The sequence below is a fragment of the Crinia signifera genome, chromosome 1 (assembly GCF_055691185.1).
Source record: "Crinia signifera chromosome 1, ASM5569118v1, whole genome shotgun sequence".
Classification (NCBI taxonomy): domain Eukaryota; kingdom Metazoa; phylum Chordata; class Amphibia; order Anura; family Myobatrachidae; genus Crinia; species Crinia signifera.
In genome coordinates this window covers 188,210,462-188,222,779 of record NC_139217.1, presented here as the reverse complement: position 1 = coordinate 188,222,779, position 12,318 = coordinate 188,210,462, and the positions used below count along the sequence as shown (strand labels likewise).

General features: G+C 41.5%; 1 protein-coding gene across 1 annotated transcript in view; it reads right to left on the bottom strand.

The window, feature by feature from the left end:
- The window catches only part of LOC146065551 (alcohol dehydrogenase 1-like), an 82,861-nt gene extending 71,739 nt beyond the window's left edge, over window positions 1-11,122 (bottom strand). Inside the window, exon 1 of the mRNA XM_083179052.1 lies at window positions 11,055-11,122. Within this exon, the coding sequence (XP_083035178.1) occupies window positions 11,055-11,072 (18 nt within the window). The 5' untranslated portion in view covers window positions 11,073-11,122. The remainder of the gene's footprint in view (window positions 1-11,054) is intronic.
- Between the last annotated feature and the right edge of the window lie 1,196 nt (window positions 11,123-12,318).

Sequence of the window (12,318 nt, the reverse complement as noted above, 5' to 3'; positions counted from 1 at the left end):
CGCCGATCAGGGACAGGTGAGAGGTACCGCTATTTGTGCTGGAAAAACCGCAGCACATTTACAAGCTTGTATTAACTGTGCCCTAGTAACTTCTACCAATTGTGCTAGCTGACAGCACACTTCTCTGGATGGACTCCCTTTATGGGGAATTTGGGACACATCACCAGGTTACCCTGAGGAGTACATATGCTACACTTGTGAATCAAATTGGACGCTAAATTACAGTACTTGGGCAAATATTTCTGAGGGAAACTCTGCATGCTATGTTATCTGAAATTTCTACAAAATGCGGACTTTGATCCCCTTCTTTTGAGCTATATATGCAGCAGAATCGCATTAATGACTAGTTTATGGTTTTAAATATTTCTTTAAGTATTTGTATTGTTGATTTTTACATATATTGTTTATATATTTTCCTATAAATTTTATATATTTTTATTGAATAGCGCTTTCTAAGAAATATGTACTAGTTTCAAATAAGTCTGTCTCCTACATATTTTTAAATATAAATATATATATATATATATATTTATGTAATTGTTTTAGTAGAAATTTAAAGTTCCCACATACTAATTGATGTACCATGTGTGCAACATAATGTTAATTACAAAGGTATATAAACACCATTACTGACTAGATCAAATCACTTTTGAATAAGCTGCAAGCAGGTGCGAAACACGTAAGTTGTCATTGTGTGTGTGTGCTAAGCTGTTTGCACCCTGGAGAATCCACATCTCTCCCACTGAAGAACATTTATGCAATACCCCTTTTAAGGGAGCACCACATCCATGCTCCCCTACTGCATGAGGTCACCCCAACCATCTGGGACACTTGCCAATACCAAGATTGTCTCCTGGGTACCATTTATTCTGCGGAAGCAAGATAATTCCTCTTGGAGGTATGCCATCTCCATAAAGGGCCGGTAGAGCGTCCACTTCAACTCGGCAAAAGGAACTCTTCTTGGAGGTACACCACCTCCTCAAAGGGCAAACACAACACTCCAAATGGACCACCATCCCTACCCCCTTTTCATTTGCAGAACCACAACCAAAAGGGACTGGCAGTACTGGCGGACTCAGAGGGGGACTATTGATTTCTCAAATGTATCCTTTGCAACAGCAGAAATAAGTGCACACCACAATATCTATTTTTTTATCATGTTTATTGATTACAATTTTTAAACTGTCTTTATTTAGTACGGTATATTAAACATATTATTTATTGCCACATGTTTGCAACTTTGTAGCGCAGTCGTACCTTCCTTTTTTTGTGCCTATATATTGGGTTTGACCACCCTAATTTTTGACTGTGCTTGTCAAGCACACTCATACCAAGTGCCATACCTCCTTTAGGGCAAAATAGGAAAAAATTTTACCTACTTTGAACAATTATTGGATTCTGACCATGTGGATGAATATTTTATAATATTTAATTGTGTTTTTTTATGAAATTCTATATTAAATATATATTTTTTTATCTTACTGAAAATAATGTTTATCCTATACACCTGTAGCAAAGATACTTATCCTTTTCTGTATTCTGTGTACAAAGTGACATCCCCTGTGTTGGCAGCTTGGCGTACAGCTTTTATCCCAGGATCGCCCTTTCTTGATACTGTATCTTGATATCTAACTATTCTGCACCTTTAGTGATATTCCGGCTTCTGCACAGTTAAACCAAAATAACTGATGTACTAATTGGGGGCCCAATTTAGTATGAATCGTAGAAGTGTGAAAATCGATATTAACCCTCTGAGTGTCAAGTGACTTTGTCAAAATAGTTGTGAAAATTGCCAAGGAAACATTTTTATTCATCATAATGACCTGTAGCGTTTAGGTTATATAGGAAATATAATCTTTTTTAAGCAACATTTTATATTTAAATTGATAAAACAAATGTGAGTGACACTGGCATTTTTAGCGGATATTTTGAACAGCGCTGACATAAATCAAAGGGTTAAGCAATTTTTCCACTTCTGCAAGGCTGCCGCAGTGTGCATGCAAGAGGCTCAAACTGCAGTCGCATTTCCATTTCGAGTGACTATGTGGTTTGTCGACGCAGCAAAAAGAGGGCTCGGTCTGGACCTTTTCCAAGCAGGTTGCGGTGGCTGGCCAACTAAGGCTGGGAATTCCTGCCCTATTGGTTCTAGCATAATGGAATGGTTTTCAATATTATTTTCTCCAAAATCACTTCCATCACTTCATTAAAAAAAAAAATATATATTTTATTTTGTAGAGATGAGTAAATGTAGAAACTTCACTTTGCAGAGGTACATACAGTATGATATTGACCTTATTTAGTGGTATAGTTGTAAGTTGTATTAGTATGGATTGTGTACAACAGTGGTTCCCAACCTGGGCAACTTGTACACCTGGGGGTATGCTGCAGACCGGTTCAGGGTACTCAAAAGTAATATTGAAAGTAATATTGGTAATGGTGGAGGAAGAGGAAGAAGTCTCCTACTGTCGTGGAGATGAACATCGTTGCATCACTTCCGGTTCTGTCTGCCACCTCTTCAGCATCTCCTCACGCTTTTGCCCGACCACCAATCCCCTGATAGCTACTCTCAGACATGTGCATTCACCTGCCCCACACTGACACGGGTGGAGGAAGCAGAATCAGTAATCCTACAGGCATTAGCGGGTTCCGCACGTAACAAGCGGCAAGAATTAGAGGGGATTATTTTACTAAGATGGAAGTCCTATTTCAGATGGGATGTTATTATGGGTAACCAGTCAGATTCTATCTATTATCTTCTAGAAGATGCTAAAAAAAATAAGAAGTAGATTCCGATTGGTTGCCCATAGCAACATCCCATCTTTAATAGAATTCCCATCTTAGTAAATATAACCCCAGAGGGACCCGATTCCTGACCGTACACTACTCCTCCATATAAGATGGGAGTTATATTTAAGATGGGATGTTGCTATGGGCAACCAAATAGAATGTGCTAAAAAAACAAAAGTAGAATCTGGTTGGTTGCAATGGGCAACTTCCTAACTTCAATAGAACCAGGACCGTTTCTGGAAAATTCAGCTCCCAGTGCCCCAGTTAAAATAGTATCCCCCTAGACAATTTGACTTTGAAGAAACTGCACACGCCACACAAATGCATGCCCAAAAAAAGGTGTGGCCTAATTACAATGGGTGTGACCTACTTACAATGGATGTGTCCTAGCAGGAAAAAGTATGTGGCCTAGCAGCTACCTTACTCTCCACTTTTTCAACCTGCATGACCAGCATTGGTTACCACAGGAATGGTCATTGTACTACTACGCTTAAATTTGCTGGCTAAAGGCCCCACAGTAACATATAAACATGAAGGCCTGCACAGTGACCCAGTAGGCCACACAGATCACCCCTCAAGCCTATGACTGGATACTGAATTCAATATACACTGTTTAAACGTAATGCCTTTTACACATTATGCTACACACTGTGATGCCCATTACACATTATGCCACACACTGTAATGCCCATTACACATTATGTCCTGTACCGTAATGCCCATGACTGAGGAGCCAGGCTTGTCTGCGAGCAGCCGGCAGGTGAGCTGGGGGAGGCTACCCCAGCAGCAATAGCGACAGAAGATGAGCCATGTGGACACTTTGTGCAGTTGCACAGCTTGTCTGCCTGTAAAAACATACCTCAATAGAACTCCCATCTTAGTAAATTTACCCCACAGCTTTTACTGCAGTACAGGAACTCACCAAGGACCTCCATAAGGAATTATATACATTGTTAATCTCACTAAGATCACATCCCCTATGTGTGTTTCAGATATGGGGGAAATGTAATAGGATGAGAGAATCAGAGAGTGAGAGATTTGGTAAGAAATCTCCAGGTTTTTTTTAAAGTGGCAATCATTGACACTGCAAAACCAGTTGGATTTTGCAGTGTAAATGATTACCTCTTTTGAAAAACTGGAGATTTCTTACCAAATCTCTCACTCTCTGAATCTCTCATCCTATTACATTTCCCCCATGACCTTAATTTTAAAACTGGCAAAAGGCGTTACAAATGGAATTAGGCTTAAGGCACTGTGAATAAAATGTAACAAATATAATGAAAACATGCCAATAACATACAGATGTGGCCAGGTACATCGTGGTTTACAACGCGCTTTTGAGGGCTCTGACTCGCGAGTTGTATATTGCGTTATGTTCTGCGTTATGTACCACGCCAGGTTATACATAGTTTAACCACAGGGTGACTTATGCTCCACGTTAAGACTACGGCGCTACAGAGAACTTTTTTTTCACAACAATAGATTTCGCTTTTCAGGTAAAAGTCCTTGCTTTGAGGACCGTGTTTCGGGATTAAATTCGCTTCTCCAGCTTATCAAGGCTACACATGTCCCTGGTTCAGAGTGCTACTGTGTGAACATAGAAGCCATGCTAACCTTTGCTAAACAGTCAAGCTGCCACGACTTTACACTACGAATTTTGTCCTTACTTTACGGACAGAGTTTTTGTATTTTATTCGCAGCCGCAGTTACGTACGGTCATTTATGTAATTGGTACAGAAGCCATGCTAACCTTTGCTATTGCTGGATGACTACTTAAAACATTATTTGAGGACCTACAGTATCATACGGAGCATGTCATACAGTACGTACTGTACTTTACGGGGCATGTCTTGTATTGGACGTTGCTGTATATCACACACCAATGGAGCGAAGAAAATCACAGGTAACAGTGGCCTAGAGGGTAGAGGCACAGCTACACTATGACAGTAACTAGTGGTTCGATCCTCAGTTGGTTACAATTTATTTACATTTTTTAAACTTACTTTTTTTTTTTAAATCAATAGTTACAGTATTTGGTGCTTAGCTAATTCCTTCTGACTTTTCCACAAACAAAAATTCACAATGGCAGGCTGCCATGTACACAGTTATTGCCCATACATACGGCGCTACAGAGAACTTTTTTTTTTTGCAAAATAGATTTCGCTCTTCAGGTAAAAGTCCTTGCTTTACAGTACAGTAAGGGGGAGGGAAAACCGACGTTCTGTGTAGTTGATCCTGCCCTAGCAAATTTACCACGGAAGGTTGTAAACACACTGTACAATATTCTAAATGGTGCTTTCTCTACTGCACTGTGCAGCCATGTCGATTCCCAACATGGCTGAAAATCACAATATCACATGTGCTCCTACTACTGACTGAGCCTGCAAAATAGTCCGTTAATATGCGAAAAACACTGGTCCCCTCGTTTGAGGAAAAATTACGTTATTCACAGTATTACACCAACAGTATTATGGAGTGATCTAGTATTTAGCACAGATTATATGGACAATACCCATAGTAGCAGCCTGCAGTAGCCTACACTAATACAGTATTGTCATCGCTAGTCGAAGATCTCTGGCCAATACACACCAGGCAATATTAACACACTGTATAATATTCTAAATGGCGCTATCTCTGCTGCACTGTACTGAACATGGAAGCCATCAAAAATCACGATATCACTATTGTATACAGTAACTGAGTCTGCGAAATGAGTCTGCAAAACAGTCCATTAAGGAATGCCTAGTTTTGCAAACAAATCCGTTAATTACACTATTACATCAACCATAGCGGCAGCTTGCAGTATCTGAATACAGTATTCTTAACGCTAATCTCATCGCTAATCTCTGGCCCATCCATACACAGCAGGCGATTGTATACAGTATTCTGCACCGGGTGCATTTGAACAGTAGGGAATGAAGGGAAACAGGTTCATTCAGGGACAAGGTGGGAACCGAGCGCTTCCGCGCAGGGACCATTTTGTCCTCGTAGGAGCCTGGCTGCTTACTGTGTACTGTAATGCAGCAATCAGTCAAAATGTACAAATGAATGTACTGTACTTACTGCTCCAGCGAGAAGATACTGTACTGTTCTTGCGGAAGGCAGTATGATGGTAAAGCTTGGTAGAAACAGGAACGCAGCAACAACTTGACTTTGGATTCAGCAGAATGAATAGTCCAGGTGTACAGGTACAATCTCATGCTTGTATACAGGCAAGAGATGAAGAGACGATCCGTAGCAGTTCTACACGGTTTAGATGCAGAAAAACAAACTGGATACAGTAGTTTGACAATTTTAGCGTCTGTAGCTGAATTTATGCTGGCAGAGACAAAGGAAAACCTTAACGGCTAAATGCTGATAGGTGCATTTGAATTATGTACAATAGCAGGGAAACAAAAGGAAGGCAGACTGCAATTAACATACTGTATTTTGTATGACTGCAATCAACATCTTATTGTCTGAGGTGTCGGTCTGTGTCTGAGTTTTGAGAAATCTATTGTTGTGGAAAAAAACGTTGTCTGTATCGCAGTATGTATGGGCAATAACTGTGTACATGGCAGCCTGCCATTGTGAATTTTTGTTTGTGGAAAAGTCAGAAGGAATTAGCTAAGCACCAAATACTGTAACTATTGATTTAAAAAAAAAAGTACGTTTAAAAAATGAAAATAAATTGTAACCAACTGAGGATCGAACCACTAGTTACTGTCATAGTGTAGCTGTGCCTCTACCCGCTAGGCCACTGTTACCTGTGATTTTCTTCGCTCCATTGGTGTGTGATATACAGCAACGTCCAATACAAGACATGCCCTGTAAAGTACAGTACGTACTGTATGACATGCTCCGTATGATACTGTCGGTCCTCAAATAATGTTTTAAGTAGTCATCCAGCAATAGCAAAGGTTAGCATGGCTTCTGTACCAATTACATAAATGACCGTAGTAACTGCGGCTGCAAATAAAATACAAAAACTCTGTCGTAAAGTAAGGACAAAATCTGTAGTGTAAAGTCGTGGCAGCTTGATTGTTTAGCAAAGGTTAGCATGGCTTCTATGTTCACACAGTAGCACTCTGAACCAGGGACATGTGTAGCCTTGACATTGGTTCCTCCAGCACACTGAATAGTAATAGTAACCAATCTTGAACACTACATGATAATAGAATTCAGAGATATTGGTTACATATACCTGCGCAGGTGTATGACATGCCCCCAAGCCGGGTCAAGGCTTCTCTGTATATTGGGGGTCCCTAGCGCTATATCTAGGTGCAGGGTGTGGCACCCCAAAAACTATCATAAGCTAGGAGGCCCAGTGCAGCATGCCAGTGATATACTAAGTGTTAATAATTAGTGATAGGAAGGCGAAGCTATACATAAAGAGAGAGATAAATGAAATGTAATTAAAATAAGAGAGAGATAATGTTAGTGAGGGAAAAGTGTTAATAGAATGTAAGGGCATGCTGCATTAAAGCCACCCAGCCCAACCAGTCCAGGAGCCCCGCACCCCACACCACCGTTACCCTAAATTGGGTCTACAATTAGTCAGCAAGGAGCCACATGATAATGGCTCCTTACTTGGTATATCTGAACTAAGAGCTACCTACCTTGGAGCAACCCCAGACTACTCCATGTGGCATGTCAGGACCTGCATCTCCTCCTAATACAAGCTCCTCTCTGCCTCTCACAACATACATACAGATAGTGTTAGATGCTCATGTGTAGCCTTGAAAAGCTGGAGAAGCGAATTTAATCCCGAAACACGGTCCTCAAAGCAAGGACTTTTACCTGAACAGCGAAATCTATTTTGCAAAAAAAAAAACGTTCTCTGTAGCGCAGTATGTATGGGTATTAACTATCGTGTACATGGCAGCCTGCCATTGTGAATTTTTGTTTGTGGAAAAGTCAGAAGGAATTAGCTAAGCACCAAATACTGTAACTATTGATAAAAAAAAAAAAAAGTACGTTTAAAAAATGAAAATAAATTGTAACCAACTGAGGATCGAACGGCTAGTTACTGTCATAGTGTAGCTGTGCCTCTACCTGCTAGGCCACTGTTACCTGTGATTTTCTTCGCTCCATTGGTGTGTGATATACAGCAACGTCCAATACAAGACATGCCCCGTAAAGTACAGTACGTACTGTATGACATGCTCCGTATGATACTGTAGGTCCTCAAATAATGTTTTAAGTAGTCATCCAGCAATAGCAAAGGTTAGCATGGCTTCTATACCAATTACATAAATGACCGTACGTAACTGCAGCTGCAAATAAAATACAAGAACTCTGTCCGTAAAGTAAGGACAAAATCTGTAGTGTAAAGTCGTGGCAGCCTGACTGTTTTGTAGAAGAGATTTTTACGCATGCGATGTACTGTTTGGGAAAAGTGACATCTGGTGGTCAATGAGTGTAATTGCAGGTTACATTTACAAGATTACGTTACATTAATAACGCGATCTATAACGGGACTATAGCGCAAGGAGCAGGCGCGATTCATGCGCGATTTGCATAGCGCACTTTATGCGCAACGCAGCCACGATGTACTTGGACACATCTGTATCTGTTTTATTGGGGGTTACTCTTGTTATTCTTGTTGATTCCACAAAACCCTGCCTTGGGAATGGTGGCTGGCCGCCACTTATTTGCAAGACAAATTTGCACGCTGTGCATTACAAAGTAACATCAATTTGCAGCCTGCTGGGATCCGCCCCATCATTCGATGGTCACCAACCATTGAATGATGGTGAAGGCTCTCGCATATGTACAGATACGTGTCTGCTTGGGAGGAAGTAGTCTGGCATATTAGCTGCTCGCCCCCCGCTTGTCCGTCATACCTCATTACCATGAGACGGCCAAGCGTTCTCATGAGAACGCCCATGAAATGCTGGGCATTTCCATATGGTAATGAAGCAGCCCGTTGCCCCACGTCCCCCCCCCCCCCCACAAGGTTTCTTCTGTTCGCCATGGCTGCACACAGCAAGTGCATGCACATGTGCAGAAGTGCGCATGCACCTAGAAGAAACATTGGTTCCCGTGCAAACAAGTGCCTCTAATGGACAGACCTGAATAAGGTCCATTGTGTATGTTTGTATTGCTGTTATTTGTTCTTGGTTACTAATAATTTACTTTGGTGGTTTTGTCATTTATTTTTCCCACATAATACTTTATTATTTACTGTGTACTTTTTGTACCTTATGTTAACATTTTGCTTGTGCAATATTTATTCTTAAATAATTTTCTGAGTTGACAGCGATTACATTTCATTATATCTTTTTTAATAGCAATGGGACATGCACACGTGAGGGCTAGATCTCCCTCGCCGTTGTGAAATAAGATGTGAGGTGTTCACATGTGCACTTGCCTCATTTACCCGGCTTGGATGGCAGCAGAGAAGACACTAAGTCTGACGTCAGACACTGTATCTCTCATACGAGGTATATATCGGCACACCTCATATATTATATGCGGTTCACTAGTGGCTGACAGGCAGGACGGGTCAGATGTAATAACCCGGGTAGACCCCTGCATAGGTTCTCCAAAAGTTGATCCCGGTGTATAGGTTTCCAGGCAGGTTCCCAGGTTCCACACCCTGAGGAAGACTTCTGACAGTCGAAACGCGTTGGTGTTTTTTGAGGCACCTGGGAACCTGCCTGGAAACCTATACACCGGGATCAGCTTTTGGAGAACCTATGCAGGGGTCCACCCGGGTTATTACATCTGAACCCCCCCCCATATGCTCCTAAACCGGCCTCTTGTGAAAGGCCAGACACGGTACCAGGCTTTGTTTGTTTGTTTTTATATCTTATATTGTGTGTTTATTAATAAATTGGTTGATTACGCTATGAGTGTTTCCCTTATATATTTCTGAGGAAACGAGAAAACAGGACCTAAAAAGGAAACTATCCCCTGAATCTTCCAAGTGACCCCAGACCTATGCTTAATTTCTTGGCCTAAAGGAGAGGCCCACACACGGTACAAGTACCCTCACTTTTGTGTTATTCAATGTCGTGTGTGCACTAAGTATCCAGGAAAATCTGCACCATTAGATTTTTTTTTCTTTTTCCGAGGTGACCCATATTGAAGAATTCAAGCTAAAGAACAAGACTTATCCCTTACAAAAGAAGATTACGGAAAGGAAAACATCTCCTTTCAATAAGTTTGTTTACCCCAATAGGAAGCGCAGGGTTCCCACCCCGATTTATTCTTCCAGTATATATCTTGTAGTAGGTGGTACTACTGGGTGCCCAGCAGCATCTTTTTGGACGCGCAGACTATTTTTTCTTTTTTCTTTTTATATCCGCTGTTAGTCACAGTTCGCGTAAATGCAGTATCGCTCCTCATACCGAATAACTGTGTCAGATTTGGCAGCATCACCTTGAGAGCTGTAGAATGTATTCTCACACAAACAAATAAACCTATTCTTTTATATAAAGATAAATAAATAATGTCGCAGGCTTGTTAGACAAAAAGGGGCTTACTAAGTTGGGAGCAAAGTTAACAAAGTAAGTAGCTTTTTACCTGCAAACCATTTTACAGTGCAAGGAGTGCAAGTGTTGTAGAATATATTTATTTATTGATATATTTATTTATATTTGCATGCAGGGTAAATGCCGTGCACAAAGCCCACAAATACTAGAAAGCTTCTGAAAGTGCTAGTTAGATTTGTGTTTGGATACTCCCTCTAAAATCTAAATCTCTGCTTATTTTAAAGCAGTGTACACCCGTCGATTTGGACGATGTCGTTTTTTTGCTTTGCACACCATACTGAATCAGGTGTGGTATATGGTCCCTACAGTCGGGATCCTGACTGTCATTAACCCGATGTCGGGATCCCGACTGGCCGGGCTCAGACAGCAGGGCGAGCGCAACAAAGACCCTGGCGGGCTTGCTGCATTCGCCATGCTGCAGGCACGGTGGCTCGTTACGCTCGCAACCTATTCTATTCTCCCTCTATGGGGGTCGTGGACCCCCACGAGGGAGAATAGCCGGTGGCCGTCGGGACCCCGAGTGTCAGGGTTTTGACTGTTGGGATCCCGACGTTGGGGTAATGACTGTCAGGAAACTGTCCGGCACCCACGGAATCAACCCCAACATATTCACATGTTTAACTGAACACAGTCACCCCGAGCTTCTGATTGTCACTAACCTGTCAGCATTTATCTTGATGGGTTTTTTTTCTCACAGCAACTTCTCTACACAACATTTTTTGTCTAATGCTACTTTTCTTAATGTCTACAATTCCTTTTTAGTGAATCACCAAACCATGGATTTCTTACCTTTCCAGTTGTGGCCATATCGATTCAGTCAAAAAGTAGTTTCTCCTCGGTGTAGCTGTAGCTGCAATTTGCAAAATCAACCTAAAAATATAATTTAACAGTGTGGCCGCTCCCAACATCTGTAAATGATTAAATACTGGAACTAGTTTGTGCATGTCCTTGTTTGATTTTATGTTTCTTACTGTATACTGATAAATGATATATTAAAGCTCAAAACATGATTAAGAACAATAATTATTCTTGTTTTTCTTCTTATTAATTATTTTGCATTTTTCTCCAGAAAGACTCAAAGTCACTTTAAAATCATAATTTAAAACATTGCAGAGCAGTTTAGTGTTTTAGCACGGAAAAACAAACACATGGAAAACGTATACAATGAGCACAATGCAGGGGTATCTCAGTTATTTTTTATTGATACAGTAAACTTAATAGATTACAAATCCCACCCACAAAAGTACCAGATGAGGCAGTTGTTTTGGGCACAATATAGAGGTTACCCAGGGTGGTAGTATTTGTAGGCCCCAAAGCAAAGATATTTAATGGGCCCCTATGTCCACCCAATGTTGTCCACCCAATGGTGACACATTTATATAGCACATTTTACTTTGAGAGGGAAGATGGGCCCCCTAAGCTGTGGGCAATTGCCAGAAGGGCCGATGGCCAGGTGGGCCAAATTTGATTCCCGCTTGCCGCTGGCGACGGCTGGGACTCTTGTCTGTTCAGTGGCACTGGCCGCGGCTTTAAGGATATAGCCGTGGCTTCGGTAAATTGCCATGGCCTCCTGCACTGAAGACCTGTCTCATTGCAGGAGGGTACAGCCGCGGCTTCAGGAAAATGACCGCCGGCCTCCTGCACTGAGAACTTGTCTAGACTGTGCAGCAAGCTGCTACAGAGGGCGGGGCATCTGTCGGGATGAGGCTGCAGGCCTGCAGGCAGCCTCGGTGTCCATCCCAAATCAGCTTCACAGCCTCATGTAAATAGCATTTGTACAGGGGGAGAACAGGAGGAGCAGCCTGAGGTGTTCTGTTATTGTGCAGGGGGAGCAGCCTATGGTGTCCTGTTATTATACAGGTGGAGTAGCCTGTGACGTTCTGACATCATACAGGGGGAACAGCCTGTTGTGTCCTGTTATTATACATGGGGATCAGCCTGTGGGGTCCAGATTGTGTCATTTTCTGAAACAATTAAACGACACACAGCCTAATTTTATTTTATCACACTTTATTTTCCTTGACACAATCTGTATCCTTTTAAAATAAAAAAT